Source organism: Gracilinanus agilis, chromosome 5, assembly GCF_016433145.1.
Source record: "Gracilinanus agilis isolate LMUSP501 chromosome 5, AgileGrace, whole genome shotgun sequence".
In the NCBI taxonomy this organism is placed as follows: Eukaryota; Metazoa; Chordata; class Mammalia; order Didelphimorphia; family Didelphidae; genus Gracilinanus; species Gracilinanus agilis.
Genome location: NC_058134.1, coordinates 180,846,455 through 180,867,432, shown reverse-complemented (window position 1 = coordinate 180,867,432; position 20,978 = coordinate 180,846,455). Strand labels below are relative to the sequence as shown.

Genomic DNA, 20,978 nt, shown 5'->3' with positions numbered 1-20,978 from the left:
TGGGATGAGATGGGATGAGAGAGAGAAGCAAAGAGGAAGGAAGCTAGAGAAAGGGCAGCAGGAGGAAGGGTCAAATGTGGTCCAGTTTCAAATCCGAGATGTTCTGGGCTGCTACACGCGCGCCTGCGCAGTTTGGGCCTAACCTCGCCTGAGGCTCCCTTCGCAAAGCTCAGAAGCTTGTGCAAAAGGAGGAGGGAGGGAGCGGAGGGAATGTGAAGGACTTCTGACCTCCCACCGATAGATGTCGCCCGACAACCAGACGGCTGCTGTTCCCGCCCGCCTTTGCCGCTCTCTCCCGGCCGCAGTCCGCGGCGAGGCTCCTCTACGTATTTGGCGCAGGGATTAGTATCGGACGCGGCCGTAGGATCTCCTGTCGCTTACGCCATTTGCTTCGCGAATCCTTCTCCCGCCTCGCTTCCGGGGCTCCTCTCCTCTTACGCGGTTGGTGGAGGTGCTGAGCTTGCGCACTTCGGCTCGGGAGTCCGGGCCGCCTCCAGCCCCGCTGCCGCTGCTGCTCCGGCCCATGGGGAAAGTCAGCCGGGCCTCCCGGGTGAGTGATCACCCCAGCTCCCAGTCCCCGCACCTGGCCTCCCAGACCGACCCCCGCCACGCTTTCCGGAGGCCTAGACAGGCCCGTCCCGAGCGAGAGTGCCGACCCCGGCCCCGGCCGGCTTTAGGCCGCGCTGCGGAGGGGCCGAGGGAGTGTGAGCAGCCGCTCCGGGCCCGGACCTCCTGGGCCCCCGACACCTGTCGTCTCGGACACTGCGGCCTCCTCCTTCCGGCACTTTCTGACCCCCTTGTTCCCTCTTTCCCTTTTAAGAGTGAGGAGTGCCCTGCTTTTGACTTCTTTCTGCTACCGTTCTGACCCCCTTCCTACGGTCCCCCCACCCCCTTACTGCTGCTAGGTCTTACTCCCTCCCTCCTGCTCCCGATCCTCTTTCTGCAACCCACCCCCCTTCTGGCTGCTACTGCTCATCCCATCCCTACTGCCTTCTCCCTACTGCTCCCTTCATCCCCTCCCTTCTGCTCTCAACCTCCTTCCCGAAGCTATCTCTCATCCCTTCCCTATTGCCGCCTTTAATTCTAAGATTAAGAAATACCCTGTTCTTACCCCTCTCTGCTGCCTCTTTCACTCTCTCCCTACTGCTTACCTCATCCTGCTGCTACCTCTAACCCCTCACTATTGACCCCTTGACTCCCTCCCTACTGTTTCTCTTTAGTGCTTTCTTGACCCTCTCCCTCCTGCCCTCCTCATCCCCTCCCTGCTACCTTCCTCCACCTTCTCACTCCCACCCCTCTTATCCCTGCCACCTACCTCCTTCTTGATCTCCTTGCTAACCCTAACCCTTTTTTCCCTACCCTTCTCTCTCACCACCCTTCTCACCCTCTTGTTCTCTCTATCTCTCTATCGATATAGATATAGATATAGATATAGATATAGATATAGATATAGATATAGATATAGATATATAACCTTACCTTCCATCTTGGACTCAATAATGTGTGTTGGCTCCAAGGCAGAAGAGTGTTAAGGGTAGGCAATGGGGATCAAGTGACTTGCCCAGGGTCACACAGCTAGAAAGTATCTGAAGTCAGATTTGAACCTAGGACCTCCCTTTTTTAGGCCTGGCTCTCAATCCACTGAACTACCCAGCTGCCCCCTCTCTTTTCCAATATTAAGGAATACCCTGCTCTTAGCATCTTCCTACCTTCCCTTCTACCCACCCCCTTCCTGCCACCTCCTCTTTCCCTCTTCCTGCTACCTGCCTCATGGCCCCTTCTTACTACCTTCTTCTCATCCCTTGCTTGATGCCTTCTCACTCCCTTTCTCCTACCCCACTCCTTTCCTATCCTCCTCCAGTCACTCTGCCTACCAACCTTTTCTCACCCCCTTCTAGTTCTCTTCTTCTGTTTCATCTCTGCCATCTTTCTTCCTACACTCCTGACCCCCTTCTCCTTTTCTCTCTGATTCTTTCCTGCTATCCCCTCTTCATTCTTTTCCTCTGACCCCTTTTTTGTGACTTCTCTTTTGCCCCCTTCTTGCAGCTTCCTCCACACTCCCCTCTACCCCTTTGAATCAATTCCTTCTTGTGCCATCTTTAAACTTTGCTGCTCTCTTTCTTTCTTTCTTTCTTTCTTTCTTTCTTTCTTTCTTTCTTTCTTTCATCTCCTCCCTTCTTCCTTTCTCTCTTCACCCTTCTCTTTTCTTACTCTTATGACTTTCTTCTTCCCCTTCACTCTCCTTTTTTTTTCCTTTCAGAACTTCTTTTCAGAAACAGATTGCTGTTGTGATGCAGAGGCATGTTGTAGAACTGGCAGAGGATAAAAGTGATAATTTAATTTTTCAGAAAGTGAGAGGAATTAGTTGCTGGGGTGGGAATAATGAGAATCTTGTACAAAGTGGTACTCCATTTTATTATTTATATTAGACCGATTGAGGAAAGCTCAGCATAACTGGACATGTATCCTTGTTTTGGGAAGAATAGATTTCAAAGTCGTGAGAAAGGATGGGTGGGATTTTAAGAGGCTAAAGTTTCACAAGAAAGTATATCTAGGAGTTATAAGAAGCAATAAATAATGAAATTGTGAAAACCCAAAGAATGTGTTTTCTGATGAGAAGGAAAGGGGAGACCTCTCCAAAGAGAGTGATATATGTGCAAAGAACTCAGGCACATGGAAGAGATCTACAAGAGCAGATAACAGAATAAATACTTGCTTTTTAAAAAGTGTCAGGAATACTAAGGTTCAGAACAGCAATGAGTAGAGGAAAAGAGTAGTGGAGCTAGTAGTGTTTGGGAAAAAGAAGATAAAAAAAAGTACTTGGTGCTCAGAGTAAAGGGAGTGATGGCCGCCACAGAAAGGGAGAGCTGCTGTATCTTATTTATATTGTTTTCTCTGCTAAGGAAAATAATCTTTCAATTAGAAAGAAGAGATAAAAATGGCCAACAGGGAGATGATCAGAGATAGAGTTACAGAATATCAAGCTCACTTTGATGATTTTAGGATCCAATTAATTACATATTAAGGTCCTGAAAGAACTGATTGATTGTTTAGCCACTTAACAATGCTATTTTAAAGATCTAGGAGGACAGACACAGTTCTGTGGGATTTAAGAAGTTAATCAGCAAGCATTTGTTTTTTTGTTTTATTTTTTTAAACCCCTTCCTTCCGTCTTTCACAGAATCAATACTGTGTATTGGTTCCAAGGCAGAAAAGCAGTAACGGCAAGGCAATGGGGGTTAAGTGGGTCACACTTCAGGATCAGCAAGCCTTTATTAACTGTCTTCTTTGGGCCAGGGATTGTACTATGAGCTAGGAATACAAAAACAGAAAAGTTGCTGTCCTAAAGGAGCTTGAAGTCTAGTCAGGAGAGACACTAATACATTCGAGTCTGTACAAGATAGGTGCCAAACTGATAAAAGATAACTTTGGGAGGAAGGCATTAGCATCTTGAGGAATCAAGAAAGGCTGGATGTAAAAGGTGGTTGAAAAGTAGCCACACTAGGGATTCTAGGAGGCCAAGAAGAGGTGGGAGGACATTCTAGGCAAGAGAGACAGCTGGTGCAATGGCAGGGAGAGAGGAAATGAAGGGCTTTGTTTAAGAAACAGAAAGCCAGTTTGGTTAGATCACAGTATGCATGAAGGGAAATAATTTGTAATAAAGCTTTAAAGCCAAGTTGGGACCAAGATTATAAAGATCTTTGAATTAGGGAGCTGCTGGAGTTTTGAGTAGAATTAAGTCAAATAAATAAACATTTTTAAACACCTACTACATTCTAGGTACTGTACTAAGCTTACAAAGAAAAGGAAAAGGTAATCCTTGCCCTTAAAGAGCTCACAGGCTAATGGGGAAGATGACATGCAAATAGTTATGTCCAGACTAGCCATATGCAATCTGATAGGAGATAACAAATTGAAGGAAGGAACTAGATCAGCGATGAGCAACCTTTTGAGCTTGATGTGTCAAAATTTGCCAAAAAAAAACGAGCATAACTCAGGTAGTGTGTCACTTTGAGAAAAAAACCATAATTTCACGATATTTATAGTTTAAATAACAAAAATGTATAGTTGTAATATATAACTGTATTTAATAAACCAAAATAGGTAAAGTAATATAGGTATAATTGTCATCTATAGCGCACACAGTGTCTACATTACACTACAGCAAATGTTTCATCCTCGGCATGCATCCCCGTACTTCTCTGTATGTGGCCACATGTCATCAAAAATGGCTATGCATGTCATGTCATAGGTTTGCCATCACCAAACTAGATTATTAACAGCTTTTTGTAGAGATGGCATTTTAGTTGAGACTGAAAAGAAGCCAGGAGGTAGAGATGGGGAAGAGCATTCCAGGCATGAGAGACAACTAGCGAAAATGCTGTTGAGACATGGAGTGTCTTATTTGAGGGACAGCAAGGAAGTCAGTGTCACTTGATTGTAGATTCCCTGGGATGGGGGTGGGGAGGAGTAAGGTATAAGAAGATAGGAAAGGAAGATGGGGTCAGTTTATGAAGGGTTTTAAAAGCCAAACAGGATTTTATATTTTATCCTGGGGGCATTAGGGAACCACTGGATTTAGTGAACAGGTAACAGGGCCAGGCCTGCATTTCTGGAAGATTAGTTTGACAGCTGAGTGGAAAGTGGATTAGAATGAAGAGAAAGACTTTAGTCTGGGAAATGAATCAGCAAGCCATTACCATGATCCAGATGTGAATAGATGAGGGCCTGCAAGAGAGTGGTATCAGTGTTAAAGGAGCATAGGAGGCATATACTAGAGATGTAACAGGTATAGATGGCAAGACTTAGCAACACATTGGATATGGTTGGGGGCAGGGAAGGGTGGTGGAGGGTGGAAGGAGTTGACAATGGCTCCTAGGTTGAGGACCCTGGTCCCTGGACAGTAATAAGAAAAGGGGAAGGTTCAGTGAAATATGAGGATCTTAGTTGAGAAGATAGGGGAGAAAAGCTGTGATGAAATAGTTTAGAAAGTTTCTGTTGTGAGTGGGATTCAACTTAACTAGGAATATATAAAAGGATTGCCTTGCTTCATTGGGATTCCGGTTGAATTATGTAACTAATTTGTAATATACTTAGCACAGTTCAATAATGTTTTCTAACTTTGTTCAGCAGATGAGTAGGAGCCAACGTAGTGACATTGTTGGACCTAGACTTTGAAAGGGAGCAGGGAATAAAACCACTTATTAAAGCACTTTGCTGTGTGCCAGGTACTTTACAAATATCTTATATGGTCAGCAGAACGAAGGATGGTTTTGAGTCAGGAGGCTATTAGAATAATCCAGGCAATAAAATGATAAATGTTGGAGGGGATACAGGAAAATTTGGATTCTAATACACTATTGGTGGAGTTGCAATCTGATCCAACCATTCTGGAAAACAATTTGGAATTATACTCAAAGGACTCTTAAAATTGTATATTCTATTAATACCATTACAAGGTCTGTGTATCCCAAAGAGATTTTTTTAAAAGGGGGGAGGACCTATTTGTGCAAAACATTTTTGCAGCTATTTTTGTGGTAGCAAAGAATTGGAAATTGAGGTGTTGTCCATCAACTGGGGAATGACTGAACAAGTTGTGGTGTATGATAGTGATTGGTTTATAAGAAATAACAAAGAAGATAATTTCAGAAAAATTTGGAAAGACTTACATGAACTGATGCAAAGGAAAACAAGCAGAACCAGAAGAAAATGTTCTTCTATACACAGTACACTGTGACAGCAATATTTCTTGATTAACAACTGTGAATGACCTAGTTATTCTCAGCAATACAGGGATTCAAGACAATCCTAGAGACTCGTGATGAAAATTGTCATCTGCCCTCCAAGAAAGAATTGATGGAGTCTGAAGACTGAAACATGCTATCTTTCATTTTCTTCTTTTTTTTATTTGAGATCTCTTCCACAAAATGACCTATATGGAAAAACATTTTGCATGATTGCACATGTAAAATCTATATCAGATAACTTACCATCTCAGGGAGGGTGGAGGGCAAAGAGTCAGAATAAGGGAGAGAATTTGGAACCCAAAATTTAAAAAAAATCTTAAAAAGTTGTTTTTACATGTAATAGCAGAAAAAATAAAATATTATTTAAAAAATAATCTATGCAAGAGGTAATAAGGGCCTAAATTAATGATTTGTGATATCTGGGTGAGAGGAAAATGGGGGGAAATATTTTAGCAGCAGAAATGACAAAATAGGATAACTGATCAAATGTATGAGGTAAATAAGAATGGAGAGTTGAAAATAAATACCATGTTTCAAACGCAGGTGACTAGAAAGATGGCCATGCTCTTGGAAAAGGGTTGAGTTTGGGAGGGAAAAATGAGTTTGAAAATGTTTGAGATGCCTGAGATCATAGTATTTTCTGATTGTCAAAAGGGAGGGGGGTTGGACAGTGGACTCCACAAGGTCTAAATCAATGAGCTTGAGTTTGATTCCTGACAGAATTCTAGAACATTTTAAGGAAACTGGATAATTTCTTGAGAAGGGAGAAGTAATCTCAAAAGTCATTGTGGCTTCTTCAAGAACATGTTGCCAGACTCATTTTTTTAAAAAACAGTCATTGGATTTTGTTAGGTGAAGAGAATGAGATAGTTTGCCTATGTTCAAAGCGTGTGACAGAAGTCTCATGCTATTCTCAGTTACCAGTAGAGTGAAGCAGGGATGTGTACTTGTTCCCATCCTTTTTACAATGATGTTTTCAGCCATGTTGTGTTAGACATCTTCAGTGAGGATAAAAAAGGCATTATGGTCAGCTACCACACTGATAGTAAGTTATTTAGCTTGGAAAGTCTACACGCCAGGACTAAAATGGAGGTGACAGTTGGCTGCATGACTTTTTGTTCACAGATTTTTGTGCATTCGGTGTAGCCTCTGATACTGAGATGCAACAAAGTATGAATGGATTCTCTGCCACTTGGGTAATTTTGCCCTTATAATTAACACTAAGAAAACAGAGGCTCTCCTCTAGCTAACACTGCACCGTTCATATATAGAATCATTGGTTACACCAAATGGAAAAATTTTCAATGTTGTAGATAACTTCACTTACCTGGGCAATATACTTTCCAGGAAAGTCCAAATAAATGATGAGGTTGATGCAAGTATTGCCAGAACTAAATCAGTGTTTGGGAGGCTCCAAAGGAAAGCGTAGGAGAAGAAAGGTATTAGGCTGCCTGGAAATTGTTATATTCCTATGAAACCTGGATAGCATTCCAGCACCATGCCTGGAAACTGAACCGCTTCCATCTGAATTGTCTTGGGAAGACTCTGAAGATACCTCTTAAGATAAGGTACAGGACCCTGAGGTCCTTTCTTGAGCTGACTTGTCAAGCATTCAGGTTACCGAAGAGAATGCAGCTGCCAAGGGCAGGCCATGTTGTTTGAATACCAGTCTTCTGTTTGCCTAAAAGTTTGTTTTATGGAGAACTCATACAAGGCAAGGTTCACGTGGAGGTCAAAAAGTGATACAAGGATACTATCTCAAGGTCTCTCTGAAGAACTTTAGTATCAGTTGTGAGACATGGGAGACACTGCTATGGGACTGTCCTGCAAGGTGTGCCTGCATCAAAGAAGGTCATGTGCTTTGTGAGCAAAACTGAATTGTAGTAACGCAAAAGACACATAAGATCTGCAGATTTAGACACCTCCCTCCCAGATGTTCTTTTGGGCTATTCGTGCCTGACCTATGGTAGTTTCTTCTGAGCTTGTATTGGTTTGATTAACCACAGTTGGATGTGCTGTACGTTGACCCCAGCATAGTGATGTCATTTTGGTCAGGGACAAAAGACAACAGCTATTTGTGAAGACAAAGAGATATATGTGAAGTGCTTATAAACTTTAAAATGTTGTATGAATGCTAGCTATATACTATTATTATTAACAAATTTGAATTATTCAAAGAAATGCAGGAAGACATGAATTGAGAAAAGTAAGTAGACCCAGGAAAACAGTAAACACAAGTACTACAGCATAAAGAAAAGGAAAGAACAATTAAAATCAAATCTGTGTAGTTATAATATCCAAGGTTAGTCTTGTAAAAGAATTAAGAAAATGCACCTGGGGCAGCTGGGTAGCTCAGTGGATTGAGAGTCAGGCCTAGAGATGGGAGGTCCTAGGTTCAAATCTGGCCTCAGACACTTCCCAGCTGTGTGACCCTGGGCAAGTCACTTGACACCCATTGCCCACCCTTACCACTTCCACCTAGCCAATACACAGAAGTTAAGGGTTTAAAAAAATGCACCTCCCTTATGTCATTATAAAGGTGGAGTATTTTAAATATTGTCAAATACAGTTGTATGCTGTTTGGTTTGCTGAACTGCTTTAAAAAACAACTTTTCAGTGTGCTAGCCATCTTATCTTATGTTATTTTGGTGGTGATAGTAGTAGTGTCTCTGAGTAGAAGTGAACTGAAAACCTTAAAGCAATGGATTGTTTAAAACAGTTTTTCTTTTAAAATGCAAGAAATGTAGGCTGCAAGAAATTTCTGTTTTCAGTTTAAAAAGTTATTGGTTCTTAGATATGAAGTGGCACATATATTGTGTAGCTATATGTATTTTGTGGACTTTTTGGTTTTTTTTTTCTCTAGAGGATAATTTTTTTAGGTTCAGGAAAATACACAACTTCCCTTTATAATATATACATATGGAAAGGAGGAACTACTTAATGCCAAGAAGGGTTCTTAGGTAAAAATTTGGCTTTCGGTACTTTCAAACTGAGAGACAGATTCCTATTTATTAGTAGTAAAATTAGTATTTGTAAGTCCCCATCCCCCCAGGTGGTATGTAGTTAATATTTAATTGTATTTCTCTTAGCTTTTTATTTTTTAAAAAAAGTTACATCAGAATCCAACAAGCATTAAGTGCCAGACCCTTTACTAGCCTCTGGGGACAAAAGCAAAAACAGTCTCAGCCCCCAGGGAGCTTATCATCTGACCAGAGAGATATGAGAAATCTAGGAGTTCGAAAAAGGGTTAAGCTCAAACTGATTTGTTCATAGGAACATCTTTTAAGTAAAATTTTGGAAAAGAATTCCCAGGTAAAATACTGAAAAGCTTGTTGATTTACTTTTGTGAAGGTATGTAGTTCATAGATTGAAGGTTGTGGAAAAGAGCTACTAGATATCTGATGTTCTCTTTTTACTCTTTTCCTCCAAGACTTTAAGAATAACTTTTAAAATCTAAAATGTTTCAAGATGTTTATTTCTGTTATGCCAGATGAAGATCATTTAGTTATCTAGCACCTTAAGGTTCTTGCCCTATGGCACTTGTGGGGATTGAGCTACACTAACTTCTAAGGTCTCTTACAAATTCAGGGTTCTGTGTTTTGTGAATTTGATGAGAACAACTAAAAATATATTCACCAAAAGACTTGCCAGTCTGATGCAGAAAGAGTTCTGGAAAGTGAAAATGGAGGGGAGGAAAAAGGTGTTCCTCTAACAGTTAGAGTCTAACTGATAAATTTGTCATGATGGGGGGAACCTGTCACATAATAAAAATGTGACCTAAAAGCATCAGTAGAACTTCTTAGTAATACATCAAAATGAGAAAAAGAATAGAAGTAATATTCATATCTTCAGAAGTTTATGTGCCTTGTTATTGAACTATAGCTGATAAAGTAAAACTGTTATCTTAACACAAGGAAGTAATTAGATTTTTCAGTGAGACTTGATGAGATAGAAATCCTGACTCATTTATGAGTCTTGAGAGGAAAAGGTAAACCTTGTTATAAATCAATCGATTAGCAAGCATTTATTAAGTTCTTACTATGTGCTAGGAACTGTACTTAAAAAACTAGATTAGAGAGAAGAGATTACATATCAGACTACCTATAACCAGACAGAAAACCTTGAACCTAAGAGATGAAAGAAGATAAGAAGCATTTGCGTATCCCAGATATAGGAGAAACAAGGGATATTATTGTAGGAGTATGTCAGAATGTGCCACTAGATGGAGAAAATGGATGAAGAATTCACAGAAGCACCTCAGAAATGGATGAAACAACAGAAATGACCAAGTCCAATTTATATTTGAATGACTCTACTATTTCCATCAAATGGACATCCAGTCTCTGTCTGAATATCTACAATATATCACTTACTACATTTTGAGACTATTCATTCTGCCCTTAGATGATTCCAGCTGGGTGGTGCAAGGGCACAAGTCTTTTCTTTATATCAAACCTCTATTCCTTTTTTTTTTGAAACTTCCCATTGCTCCTAGTTTATCCCTCTAGGTCCAAGAACAAATCCAGTTTTCCTCCTACATGATAGCTCAGTACTTAAGACAGCTATCATACTCCTGCATCTGAAAATGCAAATATACCAAATCATTAGTAATTAGAGAAGTACAGATTAATTTTTGTGACTGACAAGAACAAGTAAAGAATTTCCCCATGAACAGTGAATACAGAATTGTGTAAAGGGGTTACCAAAATAGTATATAAAAGAGGCCACATGATATAGAATGTGTGATCTTAGATCAGTAATGGGCAAACTACGGCCCTCAGGCCAGATGGGGAGGGGGAGGGCGTGAAATGTTCTATCCGCCGTGGGACATTATTCCTAATCTGACAAATACAATGACTAGGATACAATACTTCAAAAGAGTTGCCTTAGAAACAGAATGACAGATGAGCATTTCCTTTCCTTTGGTGCCCCCTCTTTAAAAAGTTTGCCCATCACTGTCTTAGACAAATCACTTGACCTCAGTGGTCTGTTGTTTCTTAATCCAAAAGTAAGGGGTTTTAGACTAGATCGCTAGCATTCTTTCTAGCACTAGAATTTCTGTGTTTCTTAATTCTAAGATATGTTAACATTAGCAATATGACTAACAATTGGTCAATATTTGGATCTTCTCTTAAGATCTGATTTGGATGTTTAGCTGCTATCTGCCTGATACTCGTGTATATGTTGTCTTTTAACTTCCATTTTTCCTTCTTGCCTTTTAGCTTTAAATTGAAGAAAAGATGTCCTTGTATGATGACCTGGGAGTGGAGACCAGTGATTCAAAAACAGAAGGCTGGTCAAAAAATTTCAAATTGCTACAATCTCAGCTTCAGGTCAAGAAGGCGGCTTTAACACAAGCAAAGGTAAAGGTAATACTGGGAATAAGACAGAAAACTCTTTAGGGCAGGTTATTTGTCAAGATCTCAGATAGTTTTGCTGATGGGAGGCTTAGTATATTATGTAGTTTTAGTGATGAGTCTAGGAGTAAAATATGATTGTAGTCAAGTCTAGAACCAATTTACCTCTCCAACTCCTATTATGATTTTAGAATGTGTGGTGGTGCCAGGCAGTGGAGACAACCTCTAGCACTGTCACCAGGATTCTTTCAGTAGGAACTATGCTTTGAGTCATGAAAAAAGGCAAATTGCTCTAATTTTGATGTAGAGGTGGCATTTAATGTCTGGAATGCTTTTCCTTCTCACCTTTCTTTCTTGGAATCCCTTGTTTCCTTCAAAACTCAGCTCATTTCGCCTCTCCCAAGAGGTTTTCTTGGTCCTCCCAGCTGTTAGTGGCTTCTCCAAGGTTACCTTGAATCTAATTTGTATATGTCTCTAAATAGTCATATTATTTTCCCCTTTGAATGTAAACTCCTTGAGAGCAGGATGTTTCAATTTTGTCTTTATATCCCAATCATCTTTCATATAGTAGTTATTTAATAAATGCTTATTTATTGATTTGCTATTGGTTCTGTTACAATACAAATTATGTTGACAGTATGTGTCCCATAGTTTAAGATTTGATATAGTAGAAATATAACTTTTCTTTTTCTTTTGCTATATGATCATCATCAACAAACATTTTTAGTCCCTTCTGTCAGCAGAATTGAATAAAAGAAATATTTAATGAGATTAATGTACTGAAAAGTATGTCAGTCTTGATATAAGGGAGCTTAAGATTCATTGGGGAAAATCTGTGTGGGATGTTTCTCTGATAAATTAAGTTCTCATTTCCAAGATATATGAGGAACTGATTGAAATTTATAAAAATAAAAGCCATTTTCCAGTTGATAAATGCTAAAAGAAATGAACAGTTAGATTTCAGAGAAAGAAGTCTAAACCATCAACTAGAGTATGAAAAAATGTGCCGAATCACTAGTAATTAGAGAAGTACAGATTAAACAACTATCTCACATAAGAGATTGTGAAAACTGACAAGGAAGAAAATTGACAAATATTGAAAAACTTAATGTGTCTGAAAAACAAGTATGTTAATACACTGTTGGTAGAGCTATGGTTTGGTTTAGCTTCTGAAAAGCAGTTTTGAACTCTGTCCCCAAAATCCATTGCTTTTGACCTGCAGTACCTAGGCTTATACTCTAAAGAATTCAAAGAAAGAGAAAAAGAATATATATATATGTACAAAATATTTATAATGACTCTTTTTGTAATGACAAAGAACTGGAAATAAAGAGGGTGCTTATCAATTGAGGAATGGCTGAGCAAGTTTTGAATATAAATATAATTGTATGTTTTTTCTCCATAAAAAATGGTGATTTGAATTTGATGATTTCAGAGAGGCATGAGAAGATTTGTATGAACTGAAACAGAGTGAAATAAGCACAAATGGGAAAACAATTATAACAGCACTTTAAGACAAACAACTATGAAACACTGATCAATGCAATGACCATTCAGGATTCCAGGATACTAATGATGAAGTCTAATCACCTCCTGAAAAGAGAAGTGATGGATTCAAGATATAGAATAAGATATATTTTTGAATGTTTTGCTTGACTGTGCATATATTTATTTATTTTTACAGGGCTTTTGTTTTTCTTTCTGGGGACAGTAGGATGGAGAGAAAATGTTAATTGAAAGAATAAGTTAAAAAATTTTAAAGTGTTTAAATTCTTTTCCCAATGTGAGCTATTACTCTATTTAGGCTTTTTAAAATTTTCAACAAGTAAAAATGCAATTTGGTGGTTAACTATGTAATTTGATGGTGACTGGAAATGGTTTCATTTTTAACATGTTTAATCAAATATGTCTACTTAAAAATTTATGTCACGGTAGAAAAAAAATTGCTTAATCAGATCTATCTGCTTGCTTTTCCTTTTAACAGTTTTATAATATAAGCAGTTGGATTAAGAGTTTAGATTTGTTCAGATTTTCAAAACTATTCTCATGATTTTTCTCTTTGTCCCTTCCTACTCTAAAATTACTTTCCCTAAATCTTGTTTAATGAGTAATGTTTGAAGAAATTAGAGATGTTTAACCTGAAGAAGACCTGGGGAAGCATAACTTTTAAGATTTGAAGTGTTATACTATTTGACAATTGGCAGAAGTTAGAAAGATAGGCAAATTTGGGCCTAAAATTCAGAAGAATTCTCTAGCTGCTATAGAAATGGTATGGGCAATTTCACAACCTAATTAATCCTGTGTCAGTGGAATTATTTAAGCAGATTTTTTTAAAACTTAGATCTTCTTACAAATAATACTGTGTATTTAAGGCAGAAATATAAGGACTAGGCTATGGGGGGGGGGGGGGGGTTAAGTGACTTACCAAGGGTCACACAGCTAGGAAGTGTCTGAGATCTGATTTGAGTCCATGACCTCCCATCTCTAGACCTGGCTCTTATTCCACTGAGCCACCTAGCTCCCCCTCTTTGAGCAGATTCTGATAGATTATTTGTCAAGGATTTTTGTAAAGGGAATTTATTCACTGAATAAGGCATTTGATATGTGAACTCAAAGTTTACTTTTAAGTTATAATTCTATAAATCCTTTATTATGTTAATATCCTCCTAGATAAGTTTCATGAAGTGATTTTACTTTTGAAGTAAATTTTACTGAAATTCTTTTACTTTTGCAAAGTGACTACATTCTTACTAAAATCTATTAAACATTTTTGATACTACTCGAAAATTTAACTTCATGGATAATGAACCAACATTAAGTTTAGCAGAAGATACAGATGAAAAAAAGTTTGCTAATATACCTGAAAGGAAGATACAGATTGACATGTATTATTCTAAATATTAAAAATGTTTTTTTATATTGATTGATATTTAATATGGACATTGTTTTTGTAGTCTTTTCCTTTGGCCACAAAACTCCCAAGTGCATTTGAACCAGATGAAAATGCAATTGGGGAAATTGCAAACAAATCGACAAAATGCAGGACACCATATATAATGTTATTTTATAATTTTCTAAGTTCGCATATGGTCTTTTGGGATCCATTTCTATTTGAGTTTGATATCATTATTCTTGATCATATTTTTAAATTTGTTATATGGTTGTAGCATATTTATCTTTTTTTCTATTGATTAGCCCACATTAATATAGTATTTTCGTAGTTCAGAAAAGTGCTTTCCTCAGAAAAGCCCTTTGAAGTAATTAATGAAAATTTTTCCATTTTACAAATGAAAAAATTGAGACCCAGATATGTTTTACTCCATTTTTAGATTCTGCCCTTAAAACTAGGTCTATTGATTCCCATTTCAGCATTGTTTCCACAAGATCACCTTATTTCTAGTGTTCTTTGAATAATTTAAAGACATCAGAAACATCATCGAATGAATATTTTAACGGTTAGTAAAACCAAAGATTTTCAAAAATGTGAACTTCCAAAGAGAGATGCTATAAAATTTTCAGCTTGTTCATGAATGGAAAAAAGTAAAGGACAAAAATTGAGGGCAAGAAGGGTGATCAAGTGTTCCCAGAGCAGCTAAAACTTGAATTTAGCAATGCCTAACTCCTCTTATTCATATTCTTTAAGTATTTGTCTTCAACCTGTAAATTGGTTAGCTGAGTCTTTTTATTTAATGACTAGATCAAACTAAATTTTTGAGTTCAGTTAAATCATTACTGATTATTTTTGTGATAAGAATTAATCCTATTAGATCAAGGTATTACTAATAAATTGCTAAGATTTTGAGATTGGTTTGCTGAGATACAAAAAGATTACTGTTGAAAAAAAATTATTTTAGTTAATAAGAAGTTGAATTTAAAATTTTAAGTACATTTTCCACACTATCAATTTTTTAATTTTAGAGTCAAAGGACAAAACAAAGTACAGTCCTTGCTCCAGTGATTGATCTGAAACGAGGAAGCTCTTCAGATGACCGGCAGATTGTAGATACCCCACCTCATGTAGCAGCAGGCTTAAAGGTAAGACCAGCTTATAGGGAGAAATATCAAATAGATCACACTTTACTTGCTTGTGGAATTTTTTCTTATTTTAATAAAATGTTGCATTTTACTTACTTGTAGATTAGCCTTTATTCCATTCTTTATTATCCAAGTCCTTAAAAATCAACATTAATTTCTTGTAAAGATATTAACATTTCTTAAAAACAGCCATTATGATGCAGCTAGATGGCTCAATGGATAGAGAGCCAGGAGTAGAGATTGTAAGATCCTGGGTTCAAATGTGGCCTCATATACTTTCCTAGCTCTGTGACCCTGGGCAAGTCATTTAACTATATTTGCCTACCCTTTATTGCTCTTTACCTTGAAACCCATTCTTTAGTATTGATTATAAAACAGAAGTTAAGAGTTTTTAAAAAAACAAACAATCATTATTATTCCCATTTTTATTTGACAAACCCAAGGCATTTAAAAGTTAAGTGAATTAATAATATAAACATGGGTTCCTGGAAAGCTAATAGTAGATTCAAAATTGGAAATCATAACCTAATTATGCACTCATTTTAAATGGTTCCTTAGGGCTCTTTTATATTCAGAATTCTTCTGAACTATCAGGATTGTTGACTGCTATTATACTCATGCAGTTACTAAGATTTAGTAATTGATATTTTATGAACTATAATATTTATATTTAGTTTTTTGTTTCAATTAAAACAGCATCAGTCCTTATTGTTTTTCTTTAGTGTACTTATTGGAAAGCTGATTTTATACTGAATCAACTCATTTCAGATGTTAAAGATTATTTTCTGTCAGCTTTTGAATTGATATAAAATGTTTTAACATTGACCTTCACGCTAGCACTTTCAGCTTGCCTATATGCAGCCACGTTACCTTTTGATGATGATAATATACAAATTACATGACTGAATTATCAGTTTCCTTTCTGTCTTAATAAGAGCTGAAAAGATAGCTATAATATACATTCGTGTTTTCTAAGTTTTTTAAATTCATAATAAATACCGTTAGGGATGATAAATAAAGTTTTTCTTTGCAGAAGTGTTTATCTCTTGCATGTTCAGGAATTTTCTAGGTTTTTTTTTTTTTTAACTTTTATATAGTAAGCAAAGGGTCATGTAAAGAATAAGAAAACTCATGAATTTGTCTATTGGTATAAAAATGTTAATTTAAATAGTTTGTTCCAGAATATGAATTTGATTTAGGTCTGTGATTCAGTCTATACCATCTGTAAAGGGGGGAAAATTATGGTTGGACTGGATATTTAAAGTTTGGTCACCAGGAATTGATTACCAAAATAAAAAATAAAAGAATCAAGTCAGGATGACTTTTATGATGCTTTATTTACAATTAGGAAGGGTTAAGGTAGGGAGAGAGAGAGAGAGAAAGAGAGAGAGTTACTTTGGCTTGGTCCAGAGACCCGAACCAGGAAGGGCTTCATAGGCCCCAGCAGAGGGGGCACAGAGGTTAATTAAACAAGGCTGCTAGCTATGAGGCCTCCTCTAAGAAGAGAGGCCTCTTTTGAGGCTAGAGCCTTCAGAAACACCAAGAAAAAGGAAAAGGAGTCAGCCTAACTTACCCACGTGACAATTCAAAAAGAAGCAGTCTGAGATCTCAACCTGAGCTTCTTCAAGGCCAGGTTCAAAAGGCCAAAATCTCTGCACAGGAAGTTACCATCATATTTAAAAGATAGTTCTTTTCGTCACTTCCTGCATGTACCCTCCAGTTCTTCATGGACAAATGACAGTCTCAACCTTGTTTTGGACTGCCCAAGGGGCAGTCACTTGTTTTTGATTTGTCACTTACTAGCACATGTGGGTCATAGATCTCCCCCTCCCCACTTAATTCTAAGTTGGGTGGGGTGATATATTCCTGGTGGCTAAAGTCTAAAGAATGAATAAGGGTGAGCTAATTCCATTTACATACATCTTATATTGTTATGATAATTATGATAACAATTGTACTTTAAGCATAAAGTACACTTTTGAAAATAACCCTATATATTCTAATTCTTTAACAAAGTTCCCGTCACAAGTAGCAAACAAAAATAAGCTTTTGGTATCAAAATCATCCTGTTTCACAAGGTGACTAAAATAGCAAGTGAATTAAGCTTTTAAAGACCCTAAGTTCGATTCCTTTAATGAAAACTTTGAATAAAGAATAATTATTAATAAAAACCACTTGAGATCCTTTTGGGGAGGTGAAGGGCAAATCATAGGAAATATTCCCAGTATGGCAAACCTTAAAGTTTGGACTAGAAGGAAAAGGTAATTTACAAATATTTTCTAGAGTCATAAAATGAATTGGGGTCTCAACCTTAAAGTATAATTTTTAATCTTTTTTTCTAATTAGCCTTCTCATTCATCTCTATCCTACATAGCAACAATGATCAAATAAATTTCAACTTAAAAATGATTTCAGTTTCTAAATATGTAGAAAGGAAGATACAAACTCCCCTATATCAGATTCGATCATCAGATCTCAAAAATTAGATGACACAACTGATTTTAGATGCGGTGGGAATCATATCCATTTATTTGAGACTTATAGCCTTTATTGGAAGGGATATAGGATTTTTAATAAAATAGAATCAATTCCTTCAGAACATAATAATTTCTATATGTTATTGTAAAGTAATTCACTATGTTAACTAGTCTTTGACTTTGAGTTATTTGTGAATTAGAATTATAATATTTTGAAACCCATGAGGAACCAAGGAATCATTTCGTAAAACTCCATCATTTTACAAATGAGTAAATGAAGAGACTTGTGAGGTGATGTGAAGTCACATGATTTAGTGGCACAGCCAGGATGTTCATCATGGACCTCCTCTAATACGAAAGTTGGTATCTTTTTCCCTTTATTTCTGATGGGTTACCAAGAAAATGCTTTGTTTACAGAACATTATGGATGGTAACAGTTATATAATATAATTCTGGTAGCTTACTTTGGAATTTTGATTCTTCTTTAGGATCCTGTGCCTAGTGGATTTTCTGCAGGAGAAGTTTTGATTCCATTAGCTGATGAATATGATCCCATGTTTCCTAATGATTATGAGAAAGTAGTAAAACGCCAAAGGGAGGAACGCCAAAGACAGCGGGAGCTGGAAAGGCAAAAAGAGATTGAAGAAAGAGAAAAGTAAGAATCTACTTTGGATTTTTAAATAATCCACAGTTCTTAAATTTTTAATTGGACTGCTCATATATAGCCATGAACTTTAATTTCCAAATATATTTTATCTTTATCAAAGTAATCTCATCTTAAGACATTTATTTTCTAGTCATTTTTTTGTTGTTGTCTTAAAGTTTAGTACAAATAGTGAGTCAGGCAGAATCGGGCATAGTTTCTAGGGAGTCTTTGTCATTGCCATCTTTAAGTGGGTCTAAGTTTCTTCATGTATGTTAACTTTGTCCAAAACAAATTAGAATAACAATTTTAACATAATTTAGATTATCTATAAGGGATTCCAAAAGAGAACTTAAAATATATTATATAGGAAGATGATTGATCAGTAACCTATAGATCTTCAATTTATCGCAATCTTGCATATTTGGAGCTTTATTTTTTATAACTAAGCTATGATAGAATTATCAGTTCTTGCCATGCTTGCTATTAAAATTGTTCATGGTAAGAAGCTTTGATAGAAGAAATGTGATCTTGATAGTTTTCATTTTTATTTAAAGACTTACTCGTCTATAACTTAATTTCTGTCAAGCCCTTGACAGAAGCTTGTGAACTTTAATTAAAGGCTCTTTCTGAGACACCCTGTATAGATGATATCCACATTGATTATCATAAAAAAAATAGATATTATTCATGCTCTTTTGCTTATTGTGGATATTTATAAAACTATCAGTACTAAAGTAACTTAGAAGAGATTTCTTCAAACAGTGCCTTTTTGTCTTTAGTTGGTTGAGAAATTATTCACTCACTATTATCACAATATTACTTGTCGCACTCTAAAATTGTTAATATGAAGGTCAAACTTAAACCACTTTTCATTTCAAAATTTGACAGTAAAGAATTCTGTGTGTGAACTGAATTGATCCAATGTTAAATCATCATCCTGCATACATAGAAGGATAAAACAATAGTGAATGCTCTCAGTTTTTCCACAACACCGCATCATTAGTTTAATAGTGCTAGAATGAAGTATAACACAAATATTAACCAGAATCTGCATTAATATTTTCTTGTAGCTTGTGGTCATGCATGGCCCAGATAACAATAACAACAAAAAAAAACCATACCTAAAATAGCAAATACCTTTTAAAGTACTTTATGTAGAAACACAGAAATCTAGTATAGATAGTCTACAACTTAGAAATGGATTTATTCTGAAAATTTATAAATTAGGTGTGCAGAGCTCAGAACTATATCTTCCCATATAAGTAATGTTATATCTGATTGCTTTTCAGTTAGTTCCAAAGAAAGGCTATTTGGTTTAGTATAAGATACCTGAAGATTGTGTTCTAGAATGAATCTGAGCATTGTGTGTAATATTTCTCTTAAAACACATTTACAGTTCCATGTTAGGATACCAGGAACATATTCTTTAGTTTCCCTGTCAGTGGGGTGGATGATTGCTTCATCTTATCTACCAAGCAGTAAAAATGGAAAATTATCTTAGCCAGTCTGGGAGTCTATACTCTCATGGCTTCAGCTAGGAACTCTTGTAGAGAGGGGATCTAATGAAAATGGTGAGGAATGGGACCTAGAGATCTGATAGGGTCAAGGGTAGAGTGATAAGTTTTTGAGGATGAAGGCTATTTCTGCTGTTGTAAGGCCCAAGGATATGTATCTGCCCATGTCTGATCCCTTTTTACCCCTTTATTTTCTTCCAAAGGTTTGATCTATCTTTTTTCTTCTTCTAATACCACCAGATATTGGTCTTACTAGGATTTATTTCTGGTCCCACAGGGAATATTACTCAATTTCATTGTCAGCTTGTTTATTGCTAAAGTAAGCATGCAGCTTCACTATGAATTTCTAAGAGTTTATATTTTAAAATTTAATTTAATTTAAAAAATACTTATTTTCTGTCTTTGAATCCATACTCAGTATCATTCTCTCAGGCCACAGAGTGGTATTGGCTAGGCAATTGGGGTTAAGTGACTTGCCCAGGGTCACACAAAACTAGGAAGTGTCTAGATTCGTGTTGACAAAGTCATGACCTGGGTGTTGGGGAGGTAAGGAGAGGGCTTCTCCATTTACCCCTCTCCACAGCTCCCAAGGACATTTTTTGCATTCCCTGCCCCTCTGTCCAGCCACCCAGTGCAAGCACTTCCTTTCTCTACTGTCTGGGGTAATGCAGGGGGCTCACAAGCAGCTTAAAGTTGCATTTTGGGCATGTGATCTCAAAAACTTTTGCCAGTGCTGGTCTAGGCTGTATTCCAACCCAGGGCCTTCTCTATCTAATCTGGCCCTCTATTCACTGAGTCACCGACCTGCCCTATTTATATTTTTTATTAACTATTAACATATGAAAAAGGGATAAAAATATTCTCTCCTCTTTCCCTCTTTTCCCTGCTACCTTTTCCCCATCTAGATTCTTTAAGAAAATGCAAAAATATACATAAGTAATAAATCCTTGGTACATGACAGATAGAAGTAACATTCACTTGCATTTCAGAGTAAAAAGCAGACACTGAACATTTATGCACTAAAGCAGAATGAGGCCTGGGTAGAAAAGGACAGAGATGGGCATGAATTGGGTGTATTGCCTTCCCTAGGAATGCAATTTTTGTGGTTTGAGAATGTGGTTGAGTGATCTTGAGGCATTTTTTTTCTTCCCTTCCCTGTATCACAAAGGTGATTAGAAACTTATTATGAAGCATACCCCCCC

The 20,978-nt window shown here is 37.0% G+C and overlaps 1 protein-coding gene across 2 annotated transcripts in view; it reads left to right on the top strand.

Annotated features, from left to right (window-relative positions):
* Nucleotides 1-480: 480 nt before the first annotated feature.
* RBM17 (RNA binding motif protein 17) overlaps nucleotides 481-20,978 on the top strand; it is a 41,855-nt gene continuing 21,357 nt past the window's right edge. Inside the window, exons 1-4 of one of the 2 annotated variants that reach the window (XM_044678133.1) lie at nucleotides 481-550; nucleotides 10,970-11,110; nucleotides 15,023-15,139; nucleotides 18,105-18,271. In XM_044678133.1, coding sequence (XP_044534068.1) covers nucleotides 10,988-11,110; nucleotides 15,023-15,139; nucleotides 18,105-18,271 — 407 coding nt within the window. In that variant the 5' untranslated portion in view covers nucleotides 481-550; nucleotides 10,970-10,987. Of the gene's footprint in view, nucleotides 551-10,969; nucleotides 11,117-15,022; nucleotides 15,140-18,104; nucleotides 18,272-20,978 lie in introns of both variants that reach the window. The other variant, XM_044678132.1, reaches the window with a different exon arrangement.